The sequence below is a fragment of the Oncorhynchus mykiss genome, chromosome 6 (genome assembly GCF_013265735.2).
Source record: "Oncorhynchus mykiss isolate Arlee chromosome 6, USDA_OmykA_1.1, whole genome shotgun sequence".
Taxonomy (NCBI): domain Eukaryota; kingdom Metazoa; phylum Chordata; class Actinopteri; order Salmoniformes; family Salmonidae; genus Oncorhynchus; species Oncorhynchus mykiss.
In genome coordinates, this window is record NC_048570.1 from 67,822,160 (window position 1) to 67,839,190 (window position 17,031).

The 17,031-nt window shown below is 42.6% G+C and overlaps 1 protein-coding gene and 1 long non-coding RNA gene across 8 annotated transcripts; both read right to left on the reverse strand.

The window, feature by feature from the left end:
* Positions 1 to 78: 78 nt before the first annotated feature.
* Positions 79 to 8,750, reverse strand: LOC118964923. 7 transcript variants are annotated; one of them, XR_005052220.1, is made up of 8 exons: positions 8,326 to 8,750; positions 7,890 to 7,950; positions 1,858 to 1,894; positions 1,263 to 1,721; positions 1,069 to 1,167; positions 939 to 966; positions 802 to 836; positions 79 to 708 (listed from the first exon to the last, which is right to left on the reverse strand). XR_005052220.1 is itself a non-coding variant. In XM_036980789.1 (7 exons), exons 1-7 carry the CDS (start codon positions 2,379 to 2,381, stop codon positions 644 to 646), a joined length of 1,101 nt encoding a protein of 366 aa, XP_036836684.1. In that variant the 5' UTR covers positions 2,382 to 2,657; the 3' UTR covers positions 79 to 643. The 7 variants fall into 7 exon arrangements, 5 of the variants coding, with proteins under 5 accessions (XP_036836684.1, XP_036836683.1, XP_036836686.1 ...); XR_005052221.1 differs by lacking the exons at positions 7,890 to 7,950; positions 8,326 to 8,750 and adding an exon at positions 2,324 to 2,656; XM_036980789.1 differs by lacking the exons at positions 7,890 to 7,950; positions 8,326 to 8,750 and adding an exon at positions 2,324 to 2,657 and having other exon boundaries at positions 939 to 963; positions 1,858 to 2,217.
* A 382-nt stretch (positions 8,751 to 9,132) lies between these two features.
* LOC118965086 lies at positions 9,133 to 9,653 on the reverse strand. Its single transcript, XR_005052420.1, has 2 exons — positions 9,374 to 9,653; positions 9,133 to 9,278 (listed from the first exon to the last, which is right to left on the reverse strand). It is a non-coding gene; the product is annotated as an uncharacterized LOC118965086 (long non-coding RNA).
* Between the last annotated feature and the right edge of the window lie 7,378 nt (positions 9,654 to 17,031).

A 17,031-nucleotide genomic window follows, 5' to 3' on the forward strand; every position in this document is an offset into this window, starting at 1 on the left:
TATCGCCTATTGATATTGCAATGATTGAATACCATGCCCCCCCCCCCCAAAAAAAAAAAATTTACAAAAATAATCATGTACATTTTATTTCTGCAATGTTTATTCAATGTTACAAAATAATTAGGTAATCACACATATTACACAATATCAGAGAAACAGTAAGCACAACTGTAGGACTGAGCACTAACACCATCTAGTGGAAATGTTCATTAGAGCATGAATGAACACAAAAACATTCAATTAAAAAAGAAAGTAAATTCTAATTTTCTCTTTAATTTAACTTCATTTTTGTGAGCCAAGTTTTTTATTGAGTCACATAACCTGTACAATCAATAAGAATCACACATTTTTTTTAACCAACACTCAACCCCTCCCACCGGCCATCCCAAACAAACCCCTGGCAGCCCCGCCCAAATCCTTGTCTAAACCCAATATGAAAGACCAATCATGAAAACATTATCTTTAGCTCACTTTTCTACATCATATGAGTAACTATTGGCTGCTAGTAACTCATACTTTCGCTCCAATCCTGAGGTGGCAGGTGGATGATGTCTGAGTGGCCTGGGGGTCAACGGCCTCATACTCAGTATTGAGCATGACTACAGAATAGGGCTCGACAGCAACAGCAGCAGGATCTCTCACTTCAGTCAGCTTCAGAAGTGAGTAGAGCCCCCCCATCCTCTCCTCTGCCCTCAGCATATGGGGAACCTAAACCCAGAAAGAGGAAGCAGTGGGGTTAGATGGGTTTGAAAATCTGTCAGTGTTGCAAATTCATTTTATGGAAATAATATGCTAACTTACAGTCGGAGTTAATTGTCTCTTCTGCATCGTCTTCTCTGCAATGATTAAATAAAGTATTCATTATTATAAAATTATATAGGAGCAACATGTAATTAATTCATGGCTATCGGAAATGTTATTTTAAAATAATGAAATACCTTTTCATTCTCAGAGTGTGAGATTCTGCTGGAGGAAGAAAGAAACAGAAAGCCCATGTCAATAACATATGATTTTTTTTTTTAAATAGATACCTGATGATAGAACATACAGTATGTGGGTTTTACTCACCTTGCGAAATCTTGGTATTTTTCATCATGACAATGACAGTAACAAACAGGCAGAAGAAGAACAAGGCTCCCACTACATACAGTGGTATGTAAGGATCCCCTTTTAATAAAACACAAAGCATTCAGAATGAAGATCAATTAGGTATTATTCATGATCATTTCATGTATTAGTAATAACAGTATACTGTGACTCACCAGGAGTATATAACAGGGCTGTGTCATTCCTATTGGGGTGGTTGTTGAATTCTCCATTCACAGTGACTGTGACATTAGTTATTACCTTCCAGTGCCCTTTTCTATTCTTAAGCACCTGTAAGGCACAAACATACTGTCCGCTGTCTGAATATGTGGCATTGCTGATCTTAAGGTTATGAAAGATAGGGACTGTTAGGGGAATAGATGAAGTATTTGACCTTCGTTTCAGCAGGGCCTCATCAATGAGACAATGGTGGTCATATAATTGTCCATTACTATCAAAAGAATAAGAATAAAGACATGTGCTACTGTTGCCACTGACGGTTTTGATCCAATACAATGAAAATGGAAGGTGAGAGTAATCTTTGGCTACTGTGAAATTACATGCAAGGTTGACTGATTCTCCATGCTGTTTGGTAACAGACGTTTTAGTTTCCACATCAGAGTAGAATATCACCACTACAGAAACAGAACATAATTTGATGTTAAATATTTTCATAAACAGATGTATGTATATACAATATATTGTACAGTATACTGTAATGTGAGTTGTATATCATTTAGAAATTGTGAAAGTTAGGAAATGTGAACTTACTCTCTGGTTCAACAAATGCCACAATAAATGATTCCACCTGATGTTTTGAAGGTTTAAAGGGGAATAAGTGTTGGTTATTTGATGGAAAGGTATGAAAACATGCAAAGAATCCAGTGACGTGTTTCCCCAATTTCATATTTAAACATTGTTTGATACTGTTTTTGCAGGGAGTTTTTTCTAATGTAAATACTGTATTATTGCACTTCGGATCTTGGTCACATTTCTTCTCATTGTCATGAAGACTGCAATTAAAAGTGCAATCCACCATATTGTCTTCATTTAGATCAAGTTGCCAAATTCTCTCTTCACATTGTAAGGATATAGCTTCCTCTTTCTCTTGATAATTTAGATAAGTGTTCCCTTTGAGAGAGAAAACAATTTCCAAAGTTAGAATCAAGCTCCTCGATTGTAGACTCACAAACCCTATTATTCAAGTCTTAAACTGTTGATAAAAATAGTTACCGACCTTGACATTTTCCTACGAGAGTCATCACCATGAAGACAGATAGCATATCCATGATCATTGAACTTAGATTACAAAGCTGTTTTGTTTGTGATTCACAGAATGAGGAAACAGAGCAGAATATCACAGGAAGGAAGAATGAACAGAGGGAGTTTGTGGCGATGGATGATATACAGTTGATGTTGAAAGGTTAACAAACTACATTTTTGGCAAGCCGGTTAGGACATCTACTTTGTGCATGACACAAGTCATTTTTCCAATAATTGTTTACAGACAGATTATTTCACTTATAATTCACTGTTTCACAATTCCAGTGGGTCAGGAGTTTACATACACTAAGTTGACTGTGCCTTTAAAAAGCTTGGAAAATTCCAGAAAACTATGTCATGGCTTTAGAAGCTTCTGATAGGCTAATTGACATTATTTAAGACAATTGGAGGTGTACCTGTGGAGGTATTTAAAGGCCTACTTTCAAATGCAGTGCCTCTTTGCTTGACATCGGAAAATCAAAAGAAGTCAGCCAAGACCTCAGAAAAAAAATTATAGACCTCCACAAGTCTGGTTCATCCTTGGGAACAATTTCCAAACACCTGAAGGTACCACGTTCATCTGTACAAACAATAGTATGCAAGTATAAACACCATGGGACCACGCAGCCGTCATACCGCTAAGGAAGGAGACGCGTTCTGTCTCCTAGAGATGAACGTACTAGTGTGAAAGGTGCAAATCAATCCCAGAACAACAGCAAAAGACCTTGTGAAGATGCTGGATGAAACAGGCAAAAAAGTATCTATATCCATAGTAAAACGAGTCCGATATCGACACAACCTGAAAGGCCGCTCAGCAAGGTAGAAGCCACTGCTCCAAAACCGCCATGAAAAAAGCCAGACTACGGTTTGCAACTGCACACGGGGAAAAAGACTGTACTTTTTGGAGAAATGTCATATGGTCTGACGAAACAAAAATAGAACTGTTTGGCCATAATGACCATCGTTATGTTTGGAGGAAAAGGGGGGAGGCTTGCAAGCCGAAGAACACCATCCCAACAGTGAAGCACGGGGGTGGAAGCATCATGTTGTGGGGGTGCTTTGCTGCAGGAGGGACAGGTGCACTTCACAAAATAGATGGCATCATGAGGTGGAAAATTATGTGGATATATTGAAGCAACATCTCAAGATATCAGTCAGGAAGTTAAAGCTTCGTCGCAAATGGGTCTTCCAAATGTACAATGACCCCAAGCATACTTCCAAAGTTGTGGCAAAATGGCTTAAGAACAACAAAGTAAAGGTATTGGTGTGACCATCACAAAGCCCTGACCTCAATCCTATACAAAATGTGTGGGCAGAACTGAAAAAGCGTGTGCAAGCAAGGAGGCCTACAAACCTGACTCAGTTACACCAGCTCTGTCAGGAGGAAAGGGCCAAAATTCACCAAACTTATTGTGGAAAGCTTGTGGAAGGCAACCAGAAACGTTTGACCCAAGTTAAACTATTTAATGGCAATGCTACCAAATACTAATTGAGTGCATGTAAACTTCTGACCCACTGGGAATGTGATGAAATAAATCATTCTCTCTACTATTATTCTGACGTTTCACATTCTTAAAATAAAGTGGTGATCCTAACTGGCCTAAGACAGGGAATTTTTACTAGGATTAAATGTCAGGAATTGTGAAAAACTGAGTTTAAATGTATTTGGCTAAGGTGAATGTAAACTTCTGACTTCAACTGTATATAGACATGGAATACACGGTGCAATGAAATGCTGACTTGCAGGTGGATCTTGCACTGTGAAGGCTACTCCTTGTAGATGACGAATAAACAAATGTGAACATGTTACTTATGAATTACGCCCGAGGCTGGGCCTATTTGTTCTTGCCTGTATTTCATGTTAAACATTGTTAACAAGCTACATTTTATCACCCATGCCACTGCATCACAAGTTGTTTAACGTTGGCACAAGAATGTAACAATAAGACTTTATGGCCTGTGAGTCTTATTGAAGATGAGGAGTGGGTATAGTAGGGTGGAGTTCTACTGTCATGTTTCACAGCATGGATTAAGATCAGACAAGGAACAGAGAAAGAGATTGAAGAAATAGGTTGTTGCTCTTGTAATTGTAGGACCAGTCAGCAACCGCCCACAATCACCCCTGTATTTACTTCCAAAGCTGGGTCTAATAATCTGCTGGCTTGATGAGTTAACAACTCTTTTGTGGAGGCAGAATGCTGACAGGTCTGACACAAAAGTACAGTACTGCCTGGACTGCAGCCTTTAACCCCCACTGGACTGCAACTCTGCCAGTAAGTAACCTGGGTTACCACAACATCTAACAAACAGTACTGTGGTCATGTCATCAACCGCTTACATCATTGCACTCTCTGTTTATCACAGAGTTGGCTACTTTCAGTGCCTATTCAGATAAATGTCAGTTGGCCAAGGTCTATCATGTGACCAGAGGTAACACAGATTCAGAACAATCACAAGGCATATCCTGTGTGTGATTGGCATGTCAAAAACATGTATATCATGTAATCATACTGGAGGAAACAAACACTTCCTAGGATGAGGTTCTCCTTTTTGACTAAGTCCACAAAACCCTAAATCAAATAGGGCTACTCATGTGATCACACCTGCCAACTGACAAAACTAACCACAACCTGGCTTTGCTTCCTGGGGTTTTGTAGCTTTCAAAGCAGGCCACCTGTGTTTGTGTACAGCACCTAGCAGACCAGATCACAGTTTGGACATCTGGTGGCGAGGGAAACAAGCTCAGAGACCCAAAATGGTATCTGTATACAGTGATTATCACAATCCTCTGAGTCACACGAGACTAGGGAGAAATGCCTCAGTCACAACACAAAGATGGCAGTTAAAGGGACAGATATGCGTCAGCATTCCACCTGTACAATAGTAGAGTACAGTGCGCCAGTAACACCATTACATTGCTGATGGATAGCGACAGGACACGTCATTTTTGGGAAACTCATGATTTTGCCCATATTAGCCTAGCTTGTGTGATTAACGGAGCGGAACTCATGTGCTGACAAACTAAGTGGTGAACAGAGACTGAGGACAGTAGGAGTATGTGGGCCAGAGAGGTGAGAATGTGCTTGGGAGTAGACCGTTAGCTTTGCCTCATGCAAACACCACTACAAGGCACATTTTTCCACCGCCTCAGAAGAGGCCTCAGCTCACATTCTCCTACTGAGAAAACAACAGCGGGACATCTATTACAGTACCTGTCTAACTATCATTACAGATGCCTACAGTTCAGATGAACATGTGTCATAAAGGTGACAGTGTGTCAGCGAGGAGCCTAAACAAAACAATCAATGTTGGTCGTCTATGTTTGGACCCCCACACACACTCCAGAAACACAGATCACAGAGAGAGAGAGAGAGAGAGAGAGAGAGAGAGAGCGAGAGAGAGAGTGTGGGGGGTGAGAGAACTAGGCCAAGAGAAGGAGAAAAATAAAAACATTCAACGAAAAGAGGGAGAAACCCAACCAGAAAGTTCACTAATTAGAGGTGGGTAGCCAGCAAAGGATCCAGCCAGGGATGAAGAGAGAACCTGATGAGGACAGAGAGATAAACAGAGAGCTACTGAAATTAAGGGAGGAGGACAGCTGAACAGAGAGAGAGAGGGGAAGACAGAAGAGAGGAGGACAGTTGAGATGAGTTGTTGAGTTAGCCCCACTATGGTCCTCTCTCTCGTCAGGTTGGTGTGCACTTGAATGGATCATTCAATCAGAGACCCCTTTGAATGGGTCACATTCAAGTCACATAGCAACACTACCGAGGAGCTGGGAGGCCCACAAATAAAGCCAAAGTCTCTCCATTCAGGGCCACCCTCACAGAGCCATGACCTAAAGATCAGAACATAGACCATAGTGTAAAATCAAACCTGAGATTCATAGGCTAAACTGTTCGTAGTCAGGTTGAGGGAGAGGAGGTGACTATCATATTTTGTAAAGAGCTGGCCAGGTTGCACTGCGTGAGCACGTCATGTTTACTTTCACTGCCAGCATTCATTGAAACACACTGATAGAACCCAGCAATAACAATAGATAAACCTCCAGCCAAGGAAAAACCGGTATCCCTCTATAAAACATACCATTGTCTTAAAATAATCAGCGTACATAGATAAGGGTAAAACTATACATACCAAAGCAGGGCTACAGTGTGACAGTTTTACTCACATATGTGCCTAAATATTGCAGTGCAATGTAAAAAAAAATTAAGGATTCTAGTTTTATTACATTAAATACTAGTCATTGTGTTCCTAACTGTATTTGTGTATGCAAACATTTTCCAATTTAAGTCAGTGTAAAGCCCTGCAAAGCAGAGAAAATAGCCATAAAGTGCAAGAGGGAGGTTTTGTTATCATTTCAGCAGCGTAAATAAAACCAGGCAAGGCGCATCTACTTTAGAATGAAGGAAGGTCCATCCTCTGTTACTTAATTATAAGGAGTGAACACCTCAAAGGGAAATTCATCCCACAGCACAACCTCTGACTCACAACTTGTCCTCAGACACAGATATAGGCCTAATGACACTTCAAGGTTATATGGTCAAGTGTTTCTCAATCTTGCTCCATTATATCAGTGAGCTTCCGCGTCCATAACAGCCATGAACAAACCGAAATGCTGAAGAATGTTGTCGGCTTTTTTGCAACAATAGTTTATGGGGGGGCAACATGAATTGAGTGGAGGGTCATGGCCCCTCCCTGTACACAGAGTGATGAGTGGTAGATAGACACAAATAGACTTTTCATTATTTACATTCTTTTAAATGTCTCCTTGTTTATCTTAATACATTGGAGCAAAAAGTAATATGGAAAGGTTGGGTGTCAGTTTAGCTCACACACAAACACTGCCAACTTAATGGAAAAAAGTAAACAAACCTGAGGCCCTGCCACGCATTACAAATTCAAAGTTGCCAAGAAAAACACACGAAAGGCAAGAAATAGTTTTCAGTTACTGGTGCTCTGTGAATCTCTTATTGTAACCTCCTTAAGACAGTCATTAACCAACTCACATCCTCTCTGAGCTGGAATTTGACTGCAAAATAAGGTGGCATATCTGAACTAGCCCATTGTTAACTAAGGCTAAATTATGCACAGTTAGTTGCAGTGATGAAAAGGGGACCAGGCAGGCACTGCATTGTCATGGTGACTTGAGACAGCACAGAGAAAATGGACATTCAGTTGGATGAGATTACCATAGCCTAATGATGCGACAATATGGGATGCCAAATGCCTGTGGGGAAAACCACAAGTGAGGTGCACTGACAGAGAACACATTCAAAACAAGAAATTACATTTAGTTGAAGAGATATGGGAGTTTTCACTGGCTGGTCATTGAAATATCAGTCATCTTCTACCTTAGCATGAAAAGAAAGACTATAGCTGGATGAGGTCAGCCTTTACTGGTTATTTTTCAGGAGTGGGATATTTTGATGGGTGGTTAAATGTATGTATTCTCTATGTACTCATAACATAGTTGATAGTTACAAATAGAAAAGTCAGAAACAACAAGCTAGCTGTGGCAGAGGGAACTGTAAACTCACCTGGAAGTAACTTGGCCTCTAACTTCTTGATAGGTGGCTGTGGAGTTTTTTTCAGATCGGTCTGCATGAAATATAAAACAGAGATAGCTTATTATAGACTAACAAACTAACTAAATTATGCACAACATATAGCTAGTGAATTGAACAAGTAATCCTAGCTAGCTAACTACTCAGTAATAGCAAGTAACTGTAAGTATACCGAGGACAGGGTAACTTTGCTAGTCAAGTAAGGTGGTAGGATTTAAAGGTTAGTTTCAAGGGCTTCACAGAAAACATTATTAATAGCTTGAGTCCAATAACTAAAGATGATTAATGGATACTTCCAAGATTACAGTGAGAAAAGAATGTCAAACGTTAATTAACTAACTTGTCCCTTGGCTAGAACAATAACAGCTAAAAAAATAAACTGCTGAAAATGTGAAGTAGTCAACAATACAGTCAATTTTTTGAGATAGATTTCCCCATATGGATCAGGCAGGGATAGCTTGCTGGGTATCTCTTTCCGTTTCGTGTCAACACAGCTGCTGTGCTGTGCTGGCGAGCTCTGGTTGTCCTCCTCGCGAGCAAGTTACTGGTAGCCAGCTAGCATTGTAATTGGCTGCTAGCAAGCAACTTTTACGTCGTCAAACAACCTAGCTAGCTTTAGCTAACTAGCAAGCATTCCATTCGCAGAACTTTGCGAACGCCTAGCTGCAGACCGTGAGTTCATTCACTAATTTACTGGAGATGAACTCCACAACGTAAACCCTGCTGGCATACAGCAGTGATAACATTCGTATTTAGCTAGCAGCATTATATCCAAGGCTTTGCTATCCTTTTTGCTATGGACACAACGGCCATGTTTCCATTCGGGAGGAGACAGACAGGGGAGGAGACAGACAGGGGAGGAGACAGACAGGGGAGGAGCATCGGTCTGTTGCACCCCCAAGCACAGATCTGGGACCAGCTGTAACTGACTCCTGTTCATATTTTAGATAAAAAAAAATGGAGAAAAAAATCAATTTAAGGGCTTTTGAACTACAACGGAGGGTAGGGAGGGCCCCAGAAAGTGCTATATCATACTCTTGATACCTCAAGCACCGTCTGGTCCATTCAGTTATGTCTATTTACGACAATTTTTGATTTGCTTAATCATGTTTAGTATACACTATCGCCTATTGATAATCCAATTGATATGGCAATGATTAAGTACCAAGAACGCCCATGTCAATAACATGATATATATATATATATATTTTTTTTAAAATACATACCTGATGATAGAACATACAGTATGTGGGTTTTACTCACCTTGCGAAATCTTGGTATTTTTCATCATGACAATGACAGTAACAAACAGGCAGGAGAAGAACAAGGTTCCCACTGCATACAGTGGTATGTAAGGATCCCCTTTTAATAAAACACAAAGCATTCAGAATGAAGATCAATTAGGTATTATTCATGATCATTTCATGTATTTGTAATAACAATATACTGTGACTCACCTGGAGTATATAACAGGGCTGTGTCATTCCTGTTGGGGTGTTTGTTGAATTCTCCATTCACAGTGACTGTGACATTAGTTATTACCTTCCAGGGCCCTTTTCTATTCTTAAGCACCTGTAAGGCACAAACATACTGTCCGCTGTCTGAATATGTGGCATTGCTGATCTTAAGGTTATGAAAGTTAGGGTTTGTTAGATTTAGATTAAGTATTTGACCTTCGTTTCAGCAGGGTACGAAAGCTGTTGTTCTGCCCCTGAACAAGGCAGTTAACCCACTGTTCCTAGGCTGTCATTGAAAATAAGAATTTGTTCTTAACTGACTTGCCTAGTTAAATTAGGGTAAAAAAAAAAAATTGTTGAGACATAGCTTCCTCTTGATAATTTAGATAACTTTTTCTTTCTCAAAGGGAACACTTTTTTCCAAAGTTAGAATCAAGCTCAATTGTAGACTCACAAACCCTATTATTCAAGTCTTAAACTGTTGATTAAAATACACTGCTCAAAAAAATAAAGGGAACACTAAAATAACACATCATAGATCTGAATGAAAGAAATATTCTTAATAAATACTTTCTTTACATAGTTGAATGTGCTGACAACAAAATCACACAAAAATTATCAATGGAAATCAAATTTATCAACCCATGGAGGCCTGGATTTGGAGGGACACTCAAAATTAAAGTGGAAAACCACACTACAGGCTGATCCAACTTTGATATAATGTCCTTTAAACAAGTCAAAATGAGGCTCAGTAGTGTGTGTGGCCTCCACATGCCTGTATGACCTCCCTACAACGCCTGGGCATGCTCCTGATGAGGTGGCGGATGGTCTCCTGAGGGATCTCCTCCCAGACCTGGACTAAAGCATCCGCCAACTCCTGGACAGTCTGTGGTGCAATGTGGCGTTGGTGGATGGAGCGAGACATGATGATGGCTCAATTGGATTCCACATGATGGCTCAATTGGATTCAGGTCTGGGGAATGGGCGGGCCAGTCCATAGCATCAATGCCTTCCTCTTGCAGGAACTGCTGACACACTCCAGCCACATGAGGTCTAGCATTGTCTTGCATTAGGAGGAACCCAGGGCCAACCGCACCAGCATATGGTCTCACAAGGGGTCTGAGGATCTCATCTCGGTACCGAATGGCAGTCAGGCTACCTCTGGCGAGCACATGGAGGGCTGTGCGGCCCCCCAAAGAAATGCCACCCCACACCATGACTGACCCACCGCCAAACCCGTCATGCTGGAGGATGTTGCAGGCAGCAGAACATTCTCCACGGCGTCTCCAGACTATGCCACGTGCTCAGTGTGAACCTGCTTTCATCTGTGAAGAGCACAGGGCACCAGTGGCGAATTTGCCAATCTTGGTGTTCTCTGGCAAATGCCAAACGTCCTGCACGGTGTTGGGCTGTAAGCACAACCCCCACCTGTGGACGTCGGGCCCTCATACCACCCTCATGGAGTCTGTTTCTGACCGTTTGAGCAGACACATGCACATTTGTGGCCTGCTGGAGGTCATTTTGCAGGGCTCTGGCAGTGCTCCTCCGTCCACAAAGGCAGAGGTAGCGGTCCTGCTGTTGGGTTGTTGCCCTCCTACGGCCTCCTCCACGTCTCCTGATCTACTGGCCTGTCTCCTGGTAGCGCCTCCATGCTCTGGACACTACTCTGACAGACACAGCAAACCTTCTTGCCACAGCTCGCATTGATGTCCCATCCTGGATGAGCTGCACTACCTGAGCCACTTGTGTGGGTTGTAGACTCTGTCTCATGCTACCACTAAAGTGAAGGCACCGCCAGCATTCAAAAGTGACCAAAACATCAGCCAGGAAGCATAGGAACTGAGAAGTGATCTGTGGTCACCACCTGCAGAACCACCCCTTTATTGGGAGTGTCTTGCTAATTGCCTATAATTTCCACCTGTTGTCTATTCCATTTGCACAACAGCATGTGAAATTTATTGTCAATCAATGTTGCTTCCTAAGTGGACAGTTTGATTTCACAGAAGTGTGATTGACTTGGAGTTACATTGTGTTGTTTAAGTGTTCCCTTTATTTTTTTGAGCAGTGTAGTTACCGGCCTTCACATTTTCCTACGACACGAGTCATCACCATGAAGATAGATAGCATATCCATGATCATTGAAGATTACAAAGCTGTTTTGTTCCTGATTCACAGAATGAGGAAACAGAGCAGAATATCAAAGGAAGGAATGAATGAAAAGAGGGAGTTTGTGGTGTGTGTATGATATACACTATATTAACAAAAGTATGTGGACACCCGCTCGTCGAAAATCTCAAACAACATAAAAAAATAATGGGCATTAATATGGAGTTGGTCACCCCTTTGCTGCTACAACAGCCTCCAATCTTCTGGGAAGGCATTCCACTAGATGTTGGAACATTGCTGCAGGGACTTGCTTCCATTCTGCTGCTCTTTAATTACTTTAATTATTTTTTACTTAACATGTATTTATCTTAAAACTGCATTGTTGGTTAAGGGCTTGTAAGTTAGCATTTCACTGTAAGGTCTACTACACCTGTTGTATTCGACGCATGTGACAAATAAAATTTGATTTGATTTGAAGAGGTCAGGCACTGATGTTGGCGATTAGGCCTGGCTCACAGTCGCTGTTCCAATTCATCCCAACCGTTTTCGATGGGGTTGAGGTCAGGGCTCTGTGCAGGCCAGTCAAGTTCTTCCACACTGATCTCGGCAAATCGTTTCTGTATGGACCCTCTGTTTTCCGTTAGACAGGTAACTCTTTATCCACAATATAGCACTATATAGCAGGTAAAGCCATAACACAATAAAGCCATAACACATACGTTTTTCCAGCAGAAGATTATGATCCATAATGTCAAAAGCCGCACTGAAGTCTAAAAAAACATCCCCCACAATATTTGTATCATTAATATCTCTCTGCCAATCAGCAGTCATTTGTGTAAGTGCTGTGCTTGTTGAATGTCCTTTCCTATAAGCATGCTAAAAGTTCAAATCAAATCAAATCCAAATGTATTTGTCACATACACATGGTTAGCAGATGTTAATGCGAGTGTAGCGAAATGCTTGTGCTTCTAGTTCTGACAATGCAGTAATAACCAACAAGTAATCTCACCTAACAATTCCACAACTACTACCTTATACACACAAGTGTAAAGGGATAAAGAATATGTACATAAAGATATATAAATGAGTGATAGTACAGAACGGCATAGGCAAGTTGCAGTAGATACATATGAGATGAGTAATGTAGGGTATATAAACATAAAGTGGCATAGTTTAAAGTGGCTAGTGATACATGTATTACATAAAGATGGCAAGATGCAGTAGATGATATAGAGTACAGTATATACATATATATATGAGATGAGTGTTGTAGGGTATGTAAACATTATATTAAGTGGCATTGTTTAAAGTGGCTAGTGATACATTTTTACATCAATTTCCATTATTAAAGTGGCTGGAGTTGAGTCAGTATGTTGGCAGCAGCCACTCAATGTTAGTGGTGGCTGTTTAACAACCTGATGGCCTTGAGATAGAAGCTGTTTTTCAGTCTCTCGGCCCCTGTTTTGATGCACCTGTACTGACCTCGTCTTCTGGATGATAGCGGGGTGCTACAACAGCCTCCACACCCTCCAGTTTGTTGTCAATTTGTTTACTGTGAAATTGCATTGTATCTGATCAAACATATTTTTTTCCAAAAGTTTACAAAGGGTTGGTAACAGGCTGATTGGTCGGCTATTTGAGCCAGTAAAGGGGGCTTTGCTTTTCTTAGGTAGCGGGATGACTTTTGCTTCCCTCCAAGCCTGGGGGCACACACATTCTAGTAGGCTTAAATTGAAAATATGGCAAATAGGAGTGGCAATATTGTCCACTATTATCCTCAGTAATTTTCCATCCAATTTGTCAGACCTCGGTGGCTTGTCATTGTTGATAGACAACAACAATTTTTTCACCTCTTCCACACTCACTTTACGGAATTCAAAACCACAATGCTTTTCTTTCATAATTTGGTCAGATATACTTGGATGTGTAGTGTCAGCGTTTGTTGCTGGCATGTCATGGCTAAATTTGCAAAATATTGCCAATGAAAAAATCATTAAAAAGTAGTTGGCAATATTAGTTGGTTTTGTGATGAATGAGTCATCTGATTCAATGAATTATGAGTTTTCTTTTTTCCACAAAATGTAATTTAAGGTGCACCAAAGCTTTTTACTATCATTCTTTATTTCATTTATCTTTGTTTCATAGTGTAGTTTCTTCTTCTTTTTATTCAGTTTAGTCACATGATTTCTCAATTTGCCAATCGGTTGTGCAGCCAGACTTATTTGCCATTCCTTTTGCCTCATCTCTCTCAACCATACCATTTTTCAATTCCTCATCAATCCACAGGGATTTAACAGTTTTTACAGTCATAGATGTGTTGTGACGGCCTGACCTTAGTTATCTTTGTTTTCTTTATTATTTGGTTAGGTCAGGGTGTGACGAGGGTGATTTGTTTAGTTTTTGTATTGTCTATTGGTTTTTGTAAGTCTAGGTGTTTATATGTCTATGGTTGCCTAGATTGGTTCTCAATCAGAGGCAGCTGTTTATTGTTGTCTCTGATTGGGAACCATGTTTAGGTAGCCATATTCCTTGGGTATTTTGTCGGTTCTTGGTCTATGTTTAGTTGCCTGTCTGCACTACGCATATTAGCGTCACGGTTCGTTTTGTTGTTTTGTATAGTTTGTTCTGTATTCTTTCTTTGATTAAAGAAGTATGTATGCTTATCACGCTGCGCCTTGGTCTCCTCCATATGACGACCGTGACAGAAGAACCCACCAAAAAAGGACCAAGCAGCGTGCTAAATAGGAGTGGACATCCTGGACCCGGGAGAAAGAGGAGTGGAGGACATCCTGGACCTGGGAGGAGGTAATGGCAGGGGACAAGACCCTGCCATGGAAGCAGGTGGAGATAGCACAGGAGGAACGGCGACAATACGAGGGGACACAGCTAGCACGGAAGCCCGAGAGGCAGCCACAAGATTTTTTTGGGGGACACACACAAGTCAGGTTGGAGACCTGAGCCAATTCCTTGTGCTTACTGTGGGGAGCGTGTGACTGGTCAGGCACCGTGTTATGCAGAGATGCGATCGGTGTCTCCAGTTCGCATTCATAGCCCGGTGCGCTCTATTCCAGCTCCTCGCATTGGCCGGGCTAGAATGGGCATCCAGCTAGGAAGGAAGGTGCCGGCTCAGCGCTCCTGGTCTCCAGTATACCTCCTTGGACCAGGATATCCTATGCCCGCTCTGCGCACTGTCACAGTACCCAGTCCAGAGCGTCCGGCGACAGTACCCAGTCCAGAGCGTCCGGCGACAGTACCCAGTCCAGAGCGTCCGGCAACAGTACCCAGTCCAGAGCGTCCGGAGACAGTACCCAGTCCAGAGCGTCCAGAGACAGTACCCAGTCCAGAGCGTCCGGCGACAGTACCCAGTCCAGAGCGTCCGGCGACGGTACCCAGTCCAGAGCGTCCGGAGACAGTACCCAGTACAGAGCGTCCGGAGACGGTACCCAGTCCAGAGCGTCCGGCGACGGTACCCAGTCCAGAGCGTCCGGAGACGGTACCCAGTCCAGAGCGTCCGGCGACGGTACCCAGTCCAGAGCGTCCGGCGACGGTACCCAGTCCAGAGCGTCCGGCGACGGTACCCAGTCCAGAGCGTCCGGCGACGGTACCCAGTCCAGAGCGTCCGGCGACGGTACCCAGTCCAGAGCGTCCGGCGACGGTACCCAGTCCAGAGCGTCCGGCGACGGTACCCAGTCCAGAGCGTCCGGCGACGGTACCCAGTCCAGAGCGTCCGGCGACGGTACCCAGTCCAGAGCGTCCGGCGACGGTACCCAGTCCAGAGCGTCCGGCGACGGTACCCAGTCCAGAGCGTCCGGCGACGGTACCCAGTCCAGAGCGTCCGGCGACGGTACCCAGTCCAGAGCGTCCGGCGACAGTACCCAGTCAAGAGCGTCCGGCGACAGTACCCAGTCCGGAACCTCCGGCGACGGGCCACAGTCCGGGGTCTCCGGCGACGATCCCCAGTCCGGAGCCTCCGGCGATGATTCACGCAGTGATGGTCCCCAGCCCGGGGCCCCCGGCGATGATCCACAGTCCAGAGCCTCAGGCTACGATCCACGGGTCAGTGCTGCAAAGGCGGAGGGATCAGTATAAAGAAGGGGGGCGGCGTCCAGAACCAGAGCCGCCACCGAGGTTAGATGCCCACCCAGACCCTCCCATATAAGGTTAGGTTTGCGGCCGGGAGTCCGCACCTTTGGGGGAGTACTGTCATGCCCTGACCTTAGTTATCTTTGTTTTCTCATTTGGTTAGGTCAGGGTGTGACAAGGGTGTTTGTTTATGTTTTTGTATGTCCAGGGATTTTTGTAAGTCTAGGTGTTTATATGTCTATGGTTGCCAAGATTGGTTCTCAGAGGCAGCTGTTTATCGTTGTCTCTGATTGGGAACCATATTTAGGTAGCCACATTCCTTGGGTATTTTGTGGGTTCTTGGTCTATGTTTAGTTGCCTGTCTGCACTACGCATATTAGCTTCACGGTTCGTTTTGTATAGTTTGTTCAGTATTCTTTCTTTGATTAAAGAAGTGTGTACGCTTACCACGCTGCGCCTGGGGCTCCTCCATATGATGACCATGACATGTGTCAAGTGCAGTGTCTGTTTGCTCCTCTTTACACACCACGGACCAATACATATTCTTTAAATCAACAACATAGGAATCACAACAAAACTTATTGTATGACCTCTTCTACAGTATATTAGGCCCAGCATTTGGATCTTTGGTTTTCCTAGATATGGCTACTATATTGTGCTCATTACATCCAATGGATCCGGAGACTGCTTTCATAAATGGAACACTAGTCACTTTAATGTCACTTTAAGAATGTTTACGTATCTCGTGTTATTCATCTCATATGTGTGTACTGTATCCATCTATTGCATCTTAGCCGCTCTGTCACTGCTCATCTATATATTTTATACTTCTACAGTGCCTTGCGAAAGTATTCGGCCCCCTTGAACTTTGCGACCTTTTGCCACATTTCAGGCTTCAAACATAAAGATATAAAACTGTATTTTTTTGTGAAGAATCAACAACAAGTGGGACACAATCATGAAGTGGAACGACATTTATTGGATATTTCAAACTTATTTAACAAATCAAAAACTGAAAAATTGGGCGTGCAAAATTATTCAGCCACCTTAAGATAATACTTTGTAGCGCCACCTTTTGCTGCGATTACAGCTGTAAGTCGCTTGGGGTATGTCTCTATCAGTTTTGCACATCGAGAGACTGACATTTTTTCCCATTCCTCCTTGCAAAACAGCTCGAGCTCAGTGAGGTTGGATGGAGAGCATTTGTGAACAGCAGTTTTCAGTTCTTTCCACAGATTCTCGATTGGATTCAGGTCTGGACTTTGACTTGGCCATTCTAACACCTGGATATGTTTATTTTTGAACCATTCCACTGTAGATTTTGCTTTATGTTTTGGATCATTGTCTTGTTGGAAGACAAATCTCCGTCCCAGTCTCAGGTCTTTTGCAGACTCCATCATTCTTCCAGAATGGTCCTGTATTTGGCTCCATCCATCCTCCCATCAATTTTAACCATCTTCCCTGTCCCT